Source organism: Arvicola amphibius, chromosome 10 (genome assembly GCF_903992535.2).
Source record: "Arvicola amphibius chromosome 10, mArvAmp1.2, whole genome shotgun sequence".
NCBI classification, from domain to species: Eukaryota; Metazoa; Chordata; class Mammalia; order Rodentia; family Cricetidae; genus Arvicola; species Arvicola amphibius.
Genome location: NC_052056.1, coordinates 110,300,906 through 110,315,937, shown reverse-complemented (window position 1 = coordinate 110,315,937; position 15,032 = coordinate 110,300,906). Strand labels below are relative to the sequence as shown.

At 41.9% G+C, this 15,032-nt stretch overlaps 1 protein-coding gene across 2 annotated transcripts; it reads left to right on the top strand.

Moving 5' to 3' along the window:
• Positions 1–819: 819 nt before the first annotated feature.
• Positions 820–13,530, top strand: Rnf6 (ring finger protein 6). 2 transcript variants are annotated; one of them, XM_038346368.2, is made up of 5 exons: positions 820–1,077; positions 1,752–1,834; positions 4,047–4,242; positions 5,338–5,433; positions 10,803–13,530. In XM_038346368.2, the coding sequence occupies exons 3-5, from the start codon at positions 4,065–4,067 to the stop codon at positions 12,521–12,523; spliced, it is 1,995 nt and encodes a 664-aa protein (XP_038202296.1). In that variant the 5' UTR covers positions 820–1,077; positions 1,752–1,834; positions 4,047–4,064; the 3' UTR covers positions 12,524–13,530. The 2 variants fall into 2 exon arrangements, with proteins under 2 accessions (XP_038202296.1, XP_038202297.1); XM_038346369.2 differs by lacking the exon at positions 820–1,077 and adding an exon at positions 1,153–1,394.
• The last annotated feature ends 1,502 nt before the right edge of the window (positions 13,531–15,032 follow it).

The following is a 15,032-nucleotide window of genomic DNA, read 5'->3' as shown; positions in this document are numbered from 1 at the left end:
TTGTCAATTAACGTCACTTTTAACTTCTGCCGTTCTGTTATATTTTAATTATTTAACTAATGGAGGAAAAGAACCCACCTGCTGGCCAGTATCACCTTCTACACTTGTACCTTCGCTGATGGTAAGGCTTGTTGCATCCTGGTAACCAAGCATCCTGCAAATCATAGAGATCTAGTTGTCCCTCTAATACAATAGCACATTCCTGGTTAAGAGTAGGAGTTCATCAGTTAAAGACCTGCCTGGATTATATGAGACCCTGTCTCAACGCAAAACAAATCCATGCAATAATAAAAGAAGGGAAGAAAGATTTACGAGTCACAGCACTATCCGTGTATTAAACTGGGACTAAGACATTTGACTGATGGGAGTGTCAGGAAAGGGCTCTGCCAGGCCCACAAGTAATGGTTAGATAAGTTTGGTATCACATAATGGGAAAATGAAATAGAGAGAGGAGAATGAGGGATAACAGGAGAGAGGGAATGAGGATGGTTACTATTGGGAGTTTCAAAGTGCTTTCTCAATACAAGCGCTTGCGTAGTTTCCTCGTCCCAGTGAATTTAACGCAAGGGAAATGTTCAGACTTGGTAGTAAATAGTGATACCCAACCAGTACGGAGCGACAGTTTGGCTGATGCGCTTTTCGCTAGACTTCGTCAAAGGGCACTGAAGTATGAAAGGAGGAGCTGGCATTTCCAAAGAGTGAAAAAGAGGTTGCATCTTCGAACTGGGAGCCAGGACCCGCGATGTCAACCTAGACGGGAGCCCGAGACAGGCGGACCTGGGCACTGCGGAAGCGGAACTCATGCCCCAGGCACCGCGGCTCGGCTTCCGGCGGGCACCGTTTCCAGAAGCACCGGCGAGCGCTGCGCAGATGGTGGCGCGCCTCTGCTCTAAGGTGGTGAGAGAAGGCCCGACACCGGACGGTCCTCTCTCCTAGCTTTCTCTACGGCGGGTCGACCCCGAACAGCAGCAGAGATTCTGAGCTTCTCGCCTCAGCGGCCGATTAGTGGAAGTAGCGGCCTTCGAAGGCTCGGCCGTAGAACCACGGAGAGGACAACTGCGTGTCATCCCGCTGGAGGTGGGGTCCAGGGTTGGGGGGGGGAGCGGGCGCTGATCAGAAGGGGGGAGGGTCATCTTGGTGGGTCTCACTACTACTTCCGGGAGACGCCTCGGAAAGCAGGACGTGCCAGGGCTACTTACCTCCTATGCCATTGGTTAACTGCTTGCAGGATTTGCTTTTTTCTAGTTGTTGATTGGCCCAAATGCCAATCTAGGTCGCTGGGGAAGCGTTACTCGGGGCTAGATCGAGGTGAGATTGGTCGGGTTCCCGAGGCCAGTTCGTATATTGGAGTGGGGACTTCCTTCCACCCCCACCCCGGGGCTTCAATTAACAGGGTAAGGAAAAGAACCGGTATCGAGATAGTGGGGGCAGATGACAAGAAAGTGAAGGTTTAGTAGTCTGCTAACCTCACTTCTTCTCCTAACCCTAGCTACACCCAGCTGGGAACGTGATAGGAAGGCCTTTGAGAAAGGAGAGGCTCAATCCTTGCAACAGTGACAGTGTAGGAGGAGAGGCCTTCTGGGAGGTTTTTGTTATCTAATTGTATAAGGTTCTAATTTCGTAGGTGAACGTGTGGCAGACCTTCCGGAGACTTTAGCTTTGGCCTTGCAGAGGAGTGGGGAGACTACCAGGTGTTCTCGGACTTCAGAATCAGTTACTGAATAATTCATCTTTTCTTTTTATAACTTCAGATGAGCAGCTCTCAAAAAAGGCACAAACAACAGAAGAATGGATACAGTTTCATATGTTAAAAGAATATTAAAAGGAAAATAAGGTATTCACTTTAGTTACTTATGGTATTACTTAACGGTTAGTTATTCGAGAATATTGCCTTGGAGGAGAAAGTCTTAGGTTTTGCATAATATCTAAGGAGCTTGAGTTTTTTTTTTTTCTTTTGGTTAGATTTATACGTTTTAAACTTCTATTTAAAAAAATCATGTGACTGCTCTACTCACCAAATATGTTCTTTGCCAATTACCCTGATTACCCAGCAAATGGAAAACTTTTAGTTTTTAATGTTATCAATTAGCATCTTGAGTGAATCTTGCCCCCCTCCCCTTTTTTTTTTTTTTTTTTTTAAGACAGGGTTTCTCTGTGTAGTCCTGGTTGTCCTAGAATTTACTCTGTAGACCAAGCTGACCTGGAACACACAGAGAGCTGCCTGCCTCTTTCTCCTGAGTGCTGGAAATAAAAGCAGGTGCTACTCTACCTAGCTTTGCATTTTAAAATTAGGGTTTTTTTTTTGTTGTTGTTCTTTTGTATTTGTTTTTGATTTTTTTTCCCCCCTGAGATAGGGTTTCTCTCTTAAATGTCCTGGAACTTGATCTGTAGACCACACTGGCCTTGAACTCAAATATTGACCTGCCTCTGCCTCTCAAGAGCTAGGATTAAAAAGGCCTGTACCACCACTACCCAGCTAGTTTATTTATTTATTTTTTAAATGCATCCAGTACTCAAATACATGTCAAATCTTTTTTGTAGACCAGGCTGGCCTCAAACTCACAGAGATCTGCTTGCCTCTACCTCCTGAGTGTTGGGATTAAAGGCGTGTGCCATCACCTGGCTTGTTTGTCAGATCTTACAAGGAAGAACTCACACATTAAAAACGACAACCCCAGAACTTTTAGGAACTAACAGAACTAAGGTTACTACTTTACGTAATGCGTAAAAGGTCATTGAATCAGACACAGTTCAGCACATTTCTCATATCTGAGTATCAAACTGACCAGCTTTTAAATTTTTTTTTTCTGTTTCTCAAAGAAGTTGAGTATAAAAGCCATCATAGTGTTAAATTTTTAGTCTTGAAATTTTTGTTTCCTTAATATACAAAGGGTTCTTGCTTTGGGCGGTGGTGGGCATACACCTTTAATCCCAGCACTCGGGAGGCAGAGGCAGGCGGATCTCTGAGTTCGAGGCCAGCCTGGTCTACAAGAGCTAGTTCCAGGTCAGGCTCTAGAAACTACAGGGAAACCCTGTCTCGAAAAAAACAAAACAAAAAAAAAACAAAAAAACAAAACAAAACAAAAAACAACAAAAAAGAGCAGGCTCCAAAAGCTACAGAGAAACCCTGTCTCAAAAAACTAAAAAGAAAAAGAAGGGGGGAGGGGTTACATGCATCCCAGGACAGTTAGGAATAGAATCCACCACATTTGTAGAGGATGTTGTATTGTCCTCCTTCCAGAAAAGATCATGAATGTAATGTGACCACCACCATCTCATTGTACTTTATTGGAATGAAAATAGTTTTGCCTACTTTGTCTGCTGAAGAGACTCAGTTGCTCTCCCCAAGACTGTGAAAACCAACAGGAAACAGTGTGTCATGCATGGCTCTGAGGATTGACAGGGCACAGCAGAGCTCTGCCTCTATCAGGCACTGTCCTTCAGCCCAGAATGGTTAGTCCCAGGCGATTTTGAATGTGGGGACTACATAAGAAACAGAAACCTACCGTGAAGAGGAGATCGGGGAAAGTAATGTGCTTCATACATCACAATATAGTCTCTTTTTTTTCTCTCTCATTTTTTTATTAAAGATTTCCATCTCCTCCCCTCCTCCCCCTTCCCTGCCCTCCCTTCCATCCATTCCCCCACTCCACCCCTCTCCAAAGACAAATATAGTCTCTTTTTGATTTGTTTTTTTTTTTTGTTTGTTTTTTTGAGACAGGATTTCTCTCTGGCTTTGGAGCCTGTTCTTGAACTAGCTCTTGTAGACCAGGCTGGTCTCGAACTCACAGAGATCCACCTGCCTCTACCTCCTGAGTGTTGGGATTAAAGGCGTGCACCACCACCGCCCAGCTCTGAATAGTCTCTAAAGGTAAAAATGAATCACAATTGAAAGGATTCTTAGTGGCCTCTGTAGTGAATTCCATGCCAGCCAGGTCTACATAGTAAAAGTTTATCTCAACAATAAGCAACAGCAAAAACAAGAAAGTGTACAGCTGTGTTAGCCTAAGACTAATGCATTGACTTCGTGTATGTTCTTTGAACAGGAAACTGGGAGTTTCAGCATGAATCCATCTAGATCTAGATCAAGTGGTAGTGGAGAAGAAACCCCATTTCAAGAAAATGAGAGACGATGGCAACAAGAGCGTCTCCGCAGAGAAGAAGCCTATTATCAGTTTATTAATGAGCTCAATGATGAAGATTATCGGCTAATGAGAGACCATAACCTTTTAGGCACCCCTGGTAAGAAATGGGCAAAAAAGCAAAAAATTTTTTTCTGTCATTGAAAGGAGAAGTTTCAAAGTAAAGAGACTGCCTCCCTTGAGCAGTATTTTGGTTTTTGTTTGTTTGTTTTGTTTTATTATGGTTTTTTTTTGGTTTTTCGAGACAGGGTTTCTCTGTAGTTATAGAGCCTGTCCTGGAACTAGCTCTTGTAGACCAAACTGATCTCAAACTCACAGAGATCTGCCTCCCGAGTGCTGGGATTAAAGTTGTGCATTGAGCAGTATTTTGTGAGTCTTACGAATTATTCAGGGGGCTGGAGAGATGGCTCAGTGGTTAAGAGCACTGGCTGCTCTTCCAGAGGTCCTGAGTTCAATTCCCAGCAACCACATGGTAGCTTACAACAATCTGTAATGATCTGGCGCTCTCCTCTGGTGTGTGGGCATATATGGAAGCAGAATGTTGTATAATAAATAAATCTTTAAAAAGAAAAAATAAGAATTATTCACTATTGCCGGGCAGTGGTGGTGCACACCTTTAATCCTAGCACTCAGGAGGCAAAGGCAGGTGTATCTCTGTGAGTAGTTTCAGGACAGGCTCTAAAGCTACAGAGAAACCCTGTCTTTAAAAAAAGAAACAGAAAAAAAAGATTCAGTATAACAAAATCATTGCCTTCTGTGTTTTATAAATAAATGAGACTGGATATATGGATTTATACTCAGGCCAGACTTTAAAATTTTAATGTATGTGAGTGTTAAATGTTCTCATGTATAATAATTCTCACCATCCTCTCACCACCACCCCCATGTGGATGGGATTGGGATTTGAACCTAGGGTTTTGTGTATGCCAGTCAGGTGTTCTACAATTGAACTGTACTCCTAGTTCTCCGTTTTCCCTTATATAATATTTGCATAAATAAAATGTTATTTAAAACTTTTCTCTTTAGATTTTCAAGGTAGGGTTTCTCTGTGTAACAGCTCTGGCTGTTCTGGAACTAACTAGCTCTTGTAGACCAGGCTGGCCTTGAACTCAGAGATCCTCCAGCCTCTGCCTCCTGATTAAAGGTGTGTGCCATCACTGACCGCCTAATTTAAAATGCTTTTTCATTGTTTTAGGAGAAATAACATCGGAGGAGCTACAGCAGCGCTTAGATAGAGCGAAGGAACAACTGGCATCCCAGCCTGGCTCGAGGAGTGGGACAAGTGACACAGGTACTGAGGTGCTCACTATCAGGGCAGGCTTGACTGCTGCAGTAGCAGAAGTGAACAGACTGTGTCTTCTATAGTAGACCTGTCGGTCAGGGACCAGAGGGCAGAATAGGTTGAGTTTCTCACACATAGATTGCCTTCAGGAAGTTTATTTATACAAAATAGTTTATATACATTTATCCTTCCTCTAATCTCCAGAGAGAAGAGCCAGGGCCTTATGTGTACTTGATAAATATTCTATTATTGAGCTACAACCCCTACCCAAATAAAGTTCTTTTTAATCTTAGCGTATACACTACATTTTTTTTTTTTTATATTGATGTGACTTAAAGTTTATATACAACATAGTACAGAGAGACTGACAGTTGGGAAACTGGTTTTGTTACTCTGTTCTGTTGGTTTGTTTGCTTTTTATTTTACAGAGAAAACCCTAAATCATATTTTAAAAATATCATGTGGTAAGCCAGATACTAATGAAAATCACTTCAGATTAATAGAAATTGTAGACTTAAAAGCAAGCCCAACTTTACTTTTTTTTTTTTTTTCGAGACAGGGTTTCTCTGTAATTTTGGAGCCTGTCCTGGAACTAGCTCTTGTAGACCAGGCTGGCCTAGAACTCACAGAGATCCGCCTGCCTCTGCCTCCCGAGTGCTGGGATTAAAGGCGTGCGCCACCGCCGCCCAGCTCAGCGAGCCCACCTTCTGCTCTGCCTCCTCTCCCAGAGACGGCCACTCTAGCTGTTTTGTCACCGGTCAGCTCTCTCTGGCTAGACACTGGTAGTTTCACGCAGAGATAACTAATGTGATTTTAGCATTAGATGCAGAAAGTGAGATTTCTTAATAAATCCCTTCCCTGTAGTCTTTCTGCGCCTAGTATTCACTCTGCTTACATTTTACCTGTGTCCTATTACATGCCCTGGTTTAGGCTCTTTCTCACCTCACTCTCCCAATGGCTCCAGTGTCTTGGTTCTTGGGTACTCCAGGATAAACACACACAACTAAAGAGAGGAAGCTAGGATCTACATCCATGAAATTGGAGGCTCGGTAGCATGATTTATGTATTACTCTGAATAAGCAGATTTTTTTTCTTTGAGTTTGTGATGAAGTTTTTTTTTTAAGATTTATTTATTATGTATACAGTGTTCTGCCTGCATGAATGCCTACAGGTCAGAAGAGGGTACCAGATCTCTTTATAGATGATTGTGAGTCACCATGTGGTTAATGGAAATTGAACTCAGGACTCAGTCAGTGCTCTTAACCTTGAACCATCTCTCCAGCACCCCATGATGAAAATTTTTAAGTTGCATGTTTAGAACTGAGTGGACATTGACTAAGCCTACGACCCCTCGGTTCCTAAAGTAAAGACATAAAGAGAAATTGTGGGAAAATTGGATCATCGCCTCAGTTATAGATAGACACATGCTGCCTGTTACTTTAGCTCTTAAGGCAACTCTAGTGTTTCAGATACAGAAAAGTTTTCGATATTTCAGATATATAGGAACCCAGTACAAATAAAAACCTTAAAATCTATTTCAAAATCTATTTCAGTATTCCAAGCATTATATAAATCTTTAAAGTATTATCACTTATTTCAAGAAATAAATGTGTTCATAATGCAGTCTTAAAAGCTAATTTCTTCTCATGGAAAAGCTGCCAATTCAGAAGAAGGAGGAAAGGGACCTTCTCGGCAGCCTTTCTAGAGTCTCCCATGACAGCAGACCCAGCCTAGCTTAGCTGTGCCTCCCTCTGATATAGCCACTGCCCTTTTTCAAGTCCTGGCAGGACAGTTACATCTCTTCCTCATAGTGAAACTGTTTGCAGCCTTTGAGGTGGTATCACTGGTGTGTAAACCTTGGTGTTTGTTGTGCTTAGCAATAAAGGTAGTGGAGCTCAGAGTCCCAGTGTAATGTAGGCTGTGAGAGCACCAACAATATTGATAAAAGATTAACAATTAAGATCATAAGGTAAGGTTAGCAAGTGATGCTCCTTCAGGCTCCTAGTCCGTCAGTCAAGTCTGAGGAGGGAGACAACCTTTGACCCTAGCCATTACGTCTTTCGGGCAGAGTCAGCCCCAGTTATTGTTCTGTGTTCAAATGAAGCAATTTTATAAGAAAAAAAGTTGCTTTTTAACCTTCCCCTAATTCAGGCACTCTGTTAGCACCCTCCATTGTGGTGGTTCCCCTCCCATAACAAGCGGCAGCTGGGAAACGAGAGTGACCTGAGGCACTCATCCGTTCAACCCAGAGCACAGAGATCATCTCTTCAACAACATGGTCCTCTCTGTCCCTTTGGCAAGGGAACAGATGGCCTTAGAATAGAATGTAACCATTTTGAGTACTATTTGTGCCTTAGTTCTCTTTTGTGTGTGTCTTTTCTTGTTTTGGTATCAGAATAAACGTAGCATCATAGAGAGAGTGTTTGGGTGTCTCACTCAGTTCCTTCTGACCCATGCAGTACTTTGGACAGTGCTGGTGTTCGTGCTCCTTTGAAGGGCTGGTAGGCTTCTGTGTTAAGTCCGTCTGGTCCTGGGCTGTTTTGTTTGTTTGGTTTGGTTTTTGATTTTTAGTTGACAGACTTTTAATTACTACTTCAAGCTCATTGCTAGTTATATATTATTTCAGATTATTTGTTTCATCTTGGTTTCTTCTTGACCCATTCATCACTCAGTATTGTGTTTAGGCTCTGTGAGTTTTGTACTTTCTGTATTTTCCTAACTCTTGATGCCCAGCTTTATTTTGTAGTGATAAAGAACATGGCTGTTATTTCAGTTTTTCAGTTTTCCTATATACTAGGCATGCTTTGTGTCCTACTGTGTGCTCTATTTTGTACAAAGTACAATGAGTTATGAGAGGAATGTATGTATATTCTTCAAAGTTATGAATGTTCCATAGATATCTGTTAGGTCCGTTCATCTTTTTACTTCCTCAAAAAAACATGCCTACCTGTGAGAAACAGACATCCTTTAATTCCAGCCCTCAGGAGGCAGAAGCAGGCGAATCTCTGTAAGTTCGAGGCCAGCCTGGTCTACAGAGTGAGTTCCAGAACTGGCTCCATAGCTACTGAAAAAACCTGTCTCGAGGGGCTGGAGAGATGGCTCAGAGGTTAAGAGCAGTGACTGCTCTTCCAGAGGTCCCGAGTTCAAGTCCCAGCAACCACATGGTGGCTCACAACCATCTATGAGATCTGGTGCCCTCTTCTGACCTGCAAGTGTACATGCAGACAGAACACTGTATCCATAATAGATAAAATCTTAAAAAAAAAAAAGAGAGAGAGAGAGAGAGAGAGAGAGAAGAAAAGAAAACCAGAAAAGCAAAGCAGCCAAGTCACTAGACTTCAAAACAAGACAAAAAGGTAGCCGCACATTTTTGCCTGTTTGCTTCCTAGTTCCGTTTTCTTGGAGTACTTTTTCTCATCATTTTACCGTAAGGGGATGTCTGCTTTTTACGGGTAGACATATTTCTTTGAGGAAGCAAAAAGATGAATCTTGTTTTCTAATTTAGTCTGATAGTCTTTAACTGGTGAATTAAGACCAGTTTAACTTTATTATTGAATGGTGTATATTAATTTTTGTCCTTTTGATGAATTTTTGGTGTTAGACATCTTTTGATTAATTTCCTGATATAATTTATTTATCTCCTGTGACCTGGGGAATGTGTTTTAGTCTGAAGTATTCTTTCTGGTATCCTCTGTAGAGCTAGCCTAATGGTCACAAATTGGTTTAATCTGTTTTTATCATGGAACATTTTTATTTTTCATTTATAGAAGAGTTTTGCTGGCTTTACTATTCCGACATTTATGATCTTTCAAAACTTGGGTAATGTCTTTGAGGGTTTTTACTCACTAACAAGCTATTTCTGTGTGGGGCCTGCCTGGGTGAGACTTGAGCCTCTCCCGCAGCGTCAGCCCCCCCTCGCTGTTCTGGCCGCAGTGCGACAGTCGCTTCTCTTCTGCTCCTGCTGTCTAAGGCCGTCTGTCAGGACTTGGGAGATTTTTCTTCTGAGATTTTTGGTTTTGTTTGTTTTTTGTTTTTCTCTGTAGCTTTGGAGCCTACTTTGGAACTCCCTCTGTAGACAAGGCAGGCCTCAGACTCACAGAGTCCGCCTGCCTCTGCCGCCCAAGTGCTAGGATTAAAGGTGTGAACCACCACTACCCGGCTTTCTTCTGAGATTTTATTGAAAATGTTTTCTGTACCTTTGACCTGGAATTCTCTTTCTTTTATAAATTTATAAATTTGATTTTTATCACGATGTTCAAAGATCCTGCATGTTCTGTTCATGCTTTTTTTCATTTCTTATTTTCTTTGAATGAATGATCCAAATCTTCTAGCCTGCCTTCAAGTTCTGATGTTACTATGTCATCTAAATTGCCTAACTTTGCATTTCCAGCTTCATTTCAGGTTAGATTTTAATATTCTTTTTCACGTCCTATTTTCATGTTGTGATTGTTTTCCTTAGCTATGTGTTTATTCCTGCTCTCATCAAGTTCATTCAGATACTTATACTTGTTTTCTTCAAATTCTTTGACTCTTGGATTGTGCTTAATTCTTCTTTTGATTTCTGTGCCTGAAATTTTTCCTAAGTGGTCCTCTTCAGGACCATTTCTTTGATGAGATTGCTAGGTTTTTTTGAGCAGACATTGTCTTGGTTTTTTCTATAGTTTGTTTTTGCAATAAGCCCTGGGCATCTGGAGTTAGGTTGTTAGATTTTTTTTCTGTGTGTCAAGTTGGTGTGAGTACCCAGGGCAGTTCTGAGGGGGTCAAGCTGAGGGGACGAGGTCCCTTACTAAATTCATGCTGGGCCAGCTACATGGATGGAGGTGACTGGTGGGAGTTCTCAAAGCAAGAGAGAGATGAAACCCTGTTGAGGAGAGATTGCCTTTCTCGGTTGGGCTAGAGTGGAACATCTGGCCAAGGGGAGAGATTGCTTTATGGGGTCCACACAAGACTGGGCTGGACCTTGTGGATGCTGTCAGTTGGTGAAGGTTCCTGAGTTTAGAAAGTAGAGTAGACTTTTTCTTTAAATATAATTGTGCAGTTTTGTGTGTGTGTGTGTGTGTGTGTGTGTGAGAGAGAGAGAGAGAGAGAGAGAGAGAGAGAGAGAGAGAGAGAGAAGACAGTTTGTATAAGGCGGTTCTTCTGGGGCTTCAACTCATGTCAGTTAGGCTTGGCAGCATTTACCCACTGAGCCATATCATAGGCCCAGCATTTTAATTTCTCTAATGTGCTTTTAATACACTTTTAGGAAGTTTGATTTTTTTCATTCATTTAAATAATGCAGGTGTTTAATTCAGTAAAACTATCTTGCAATATTTTAATAAAGATCAGGTCTGATCATTATAGAAATTGACCTTAAGTTGATCTGATTTACTTTTTAGACTCAGAAAACCAGAGAGAAAATTCAGATGAAGATTCTCTGCTACGATGGTTGAACACTTTTCGGCGCACTGGAAATGTGACTCGAACTGGACAGAATGGGAACCAAAGTTGGACAGCTGTGAGTCGAACAAACCCAAACAGTGGAGAGTTTGGGTTCAGCCTGGAAATCCACATAAATCCTGACAACAGAGGCTCTGAAGCTAATGGGGAGGATTATACAGACATTCCTCCATCAGGTGTTAGCAGAGATCCCAGGCAGCAAAGATCATCAAGTCCTGTGGCTATGCGAACGAGAAGCCAAACCTCCCTGAGTTCCAGTGGTTCAGGGGGTAGGCGCGGTGCAAGGGGTCAGAGGTCAGTGCAGGGATCCTTCTCAGCACGGGGAAGGTTAAGAAATGGAATTGGAGGAGCTCCTAGAGTTAGTGGTCATCGCACTGTTATTAACACTCACACAAACCAGTCAGATAGAAGTAATTTCAGGCAAAGGGAACAACAGCGGTTTGGAGCAGCACACATTTGGGAAAATGGGGCTAGAAGTAATGTTACAGTGAGGAACACAAACCAAAGATTAGAGCCAATAAGATTACGTCCTGCTTTCAGGAGTAGAAGCCGATCCCCAATTCAGACACAGAATGGTACTGTTTATCATAATTCCCAAAGGCAGGGTAGACCAGTCCAGCAAACTGGTAGGAACAGGTCTGTTAGGCATAGAGAAGTAACTCAAGTCTTTTTAGAACAAGGTAGAGCACGCAGAGGTACTGTTTACACACCACTGTCCAACTCAAGACTTGTGTCAAGAATAACAGTAGAAGAAGGAGAACCCAACAGGTCCTCAGCTGCCACACAGCGTCACCCAGCAATCACTCTAGACCTGCAAGTCAGGAGGATTCGTCCTGGAGAAACTCGAGATAGGGATAGCATTGCAAATAGAACCCGATCTAGGGCAGGGCTAGCAGAAAGTACAGTTGAAAGCAACAGCGGGGGCTTTCACAGAACTATTTCTCATTTAGAGCGGTCAGGCGTCCGAACCTATGTGAGTACCATAACAGTTCCTCTTCGTAGGATTTCTGAGAATGAGGTGGTTGAACCATCCTCTGTGGCTCTTCGGTCAATTTTAAGGCAGATCATGACTGGGTTTGGAGAGCTGAGTTCTCTAACAGAGGTGGAACCTGAGTCGGAGAATCAAAGAAATGATCAGCGTTTACCAGAGCTGTACCTAGAAGTGAATAACGTAGATGTGGCTGACAGCAGCAATCAGCTGGGTGGAGGTTCCTCACAAGCCAGGAGGGCCCAAGAAAACAGTGCTGAAATGCTAGATGTAAGTGAGCCCACCCTGCCACAGGCCCACAGCGGTAGCAGTAGGAATAGAAGGCAGTTAGAGAGGGCGGACAGTGTAGTTGAGGCTGGAACATTACCCATTCTGCGCCTTGCTCATTTCTTCTTACTGAATGAAGGCGATGATGATCCAGTTCGTGGTTTAACCAAAGAGCAGATTGACAATCTTTCTACCAGGAGCTATGAACAAACCGGGGTTGACAGTGAGTTAGGTAAAGTGTGTAGTGTGTGCATCAGTGACTATGTGGCTGGGAACAAGCTCCGGCAGCTGCCATGTCTGCATGAGTTTCACATTCATTGTATTGATCGCTGGTTGTCAGAGAACTGCACCTGTCCTGTCTGCCGGCGGCCTGTCTTAGAATTTGGGGCCGCAAACAATGGATGAAATGATGGGATCTGGTCAGTGCTGTATGTTACTGGAGCCTCATAGTCAAACACTTCTTGAGTTACTTGTGATGAGGTAATCAAGATGAAAAACCTATCAGATTATAGTTTGCACTATTTTTTGTGTGCTTTTTTTTTAAAAACTTGTTACAAAGAGGTTGTTTATATAAAATTTAAATATGCAGATGTTAAATTATCCAAAAGTAAAGAATAGTTAATATTGCTAGAACCAAATAACCTTCAAAATGTTTTTATTTTGGTAATTTTGTCATGCTAAGCACTTTTGTATCTGCACAACTCAGTATGTTAGGACTCATGATTCTTTCTTTCAATACTGCAGTAGATATGGATGGGATTTTCCAGTTGCAGCTCAGTGCTATGTTTGGACACTACTGTCTAAGTCTTTGTAGACTGTTTGCTGAATGTCTGCTAGATATACTTAAGTTACTTGAAATAGTTTAACACGTAGCACACTGTATGTGTGTATGCAGATATGTAACTATGGTGAACATATCCATGCTAAAAACTACAAGTTTGAGACTTACTTAAGCTTTGGGGCTTAGACTGCATATGACACAGGGTTAACAGTGACAAGATCATCTCTAAGAGGAAGTGAATTAAGATACAGGTTAAAATAGAGATTGTTTACTGAAGCGTGTCTGACAATCTGACTTACTAGAGAATGAGTGATATATAATAATGAATCTAGTATTTCTTTATTCATAAATGGAATGTGGAAAATTTTATGTTGAATAGTTTAAGTTCGTTTTTTTGTGACTTTTTCAGAAGTACAAACACTTCTTGGGGTTAGCTAGGGTTTACAGCATGCTTGATTTCTCAAATTTAGTTTTAAAATTTAAAATATTTTAAAATCTATTAAATAGTGAAATGCATAGAAAATATGTTAATTTGGATGCCAAAAAGCTCCAAAAAAATAAAAGCCTTTAAAAGAACGTAGAGTTTATATAAACACAAAGTATGCATTAAAAGTCTATTTCTACCAGTAAACCCGACAAACCGTGTGTGGACTCATTTCTCTCTGTTGTTCCACTGTGACTGTTCACCTCCAAATTCTTAATTCCACACTGGGTGGCAAGTGCAGTGACAGGTGCTGAGCATTTACCAGGTGATAGCAGACCAAGTCTCTGTCTTCATGGAAAAGACATTTGCTCTTGGAAGGAACAAATCAATATTTACTTTGATGTTTGCTCATGAATATATAACACAGGTCTCTTTCATGTGTGGGTGCTACCACTTTGTCAGACTACAAGAAAATACTTCATGTCAAATCCTGAGAGGTTAGAGATGTCTCCGTGTTTAACTTTTCTTATCAGTTAGTGATTATGTTCAATTCATAAGGTATGGATGCCCAGAAATAACAGAGTGCATTCACCAAAGTGAAAAATTTTTGTAAAAGTTAGGACTTTGGGGTAAATAACTTTTGTGGGTTTATGGGACATGAGTCAAAGAAGGTTTGAAGGTCATTGTGTATCAGTAATTAAGAGATTTTTATTTCATTTTGTAGCTGTTGTATGACAACATTTATCCCTTGATGATTTTAGTGACAAGTGTCAGGGTAGTTTTTCTTTCTTTTTTTTTAAAAAAAATATTTATTTATTTATCATGTATGCAACATTATCCCTCCATGTATGCCCACATGCCAAAGGAGGGCGCCAGATCTTATTACAGATGGTTGTGAGCCACCATGTAGTTGCTGGGAATTGAACTCAGGACCTCTGAAAGAGCAGCCAGTGCTGAGCCATCTCTCCAGCGCCAAGGGGTAGTTTTTCATGATTAAAGATTACTTTGGAGAGATTAAAAGGCTGGAGAGATGTTTCTTTGTAGTTTTAGAGCCTGTCTTGGAACTAGCTCTTGTAGAGCAGGCTGGTCTTGAACTCACAGAGATCCGCCTGCCTCTGCCTCCTGAGTGCTGGGATTAAAGGTGTGCATTGAGCGGTATTTTGTGAATCTTAAGAATTATTCAGAGGGCTAGAGAGATGGCTCAGTGGTTAAGAGCACTGGCTGCTCTTCAGGAGGTCCTGAGTTCAATTCCCAACCAACCACATGGTGACTCACAACCATCTACAGTGGGATCTGATGCCCTTTTCTGGCAAAAAGTCAATAGAGCGCTCAATCAATCAGTCTTTAAAAAAAATTACTCTAGTAACACATAAGGGACACAGCAGACAGACATGGAAACAAGCCATAAAGGAAGTGTTAAAATAAAATGGCACCTCTGGGGCTCTGGAGGTAGCTCAGTCAGTAACATGCTTGGCAGGAGACCATGAGGAACTGAGTTCTGTCCCTAGCAGCTATGTAAAAGCTGGGCATAGTGAAGCATGCCTATACTCTTAGAGTTGGGGGATAAGGTTGGGGTACAGATGGATCCCCAGAGCTCACTGATTGTCCAGTCTGGCCAAATTGATTCAGTGAGAGATCCTGTCTCAAAAAGCAGAGAGCAGTTGAGGAAGACACTTCTGTTGACCTCTGGCCTCCACACACATGAGCAT

What these genes read in the sequence shown, in the direction of transcription:
- Rnf6 (XM_038346368.2), top strand. Translation starts at nt 4,065, where the DNA reads ATGAATCCATCTAGATCTAGATCAAGTGGTAGTGGAGAAGAAACCCCA. An exon ending in TAACCTTTTAGGCACCCCTG is followed by an intron (nt 4,243 to 5,337) that starts GTAAGAAATGGG and finishes TCATTGTTTTAG; the next exon opens with GAGAAATAACATCGGAGGAG. An exon ending in GAGTGGGACAAGTGACACAG is followed by an intron (nt 5,434 to 10,802) that starts GTACTGAGGTGC and finishes TTTACTTTTTAG; the next exon opens with ACTCAGAAAACCAGAGAGAA.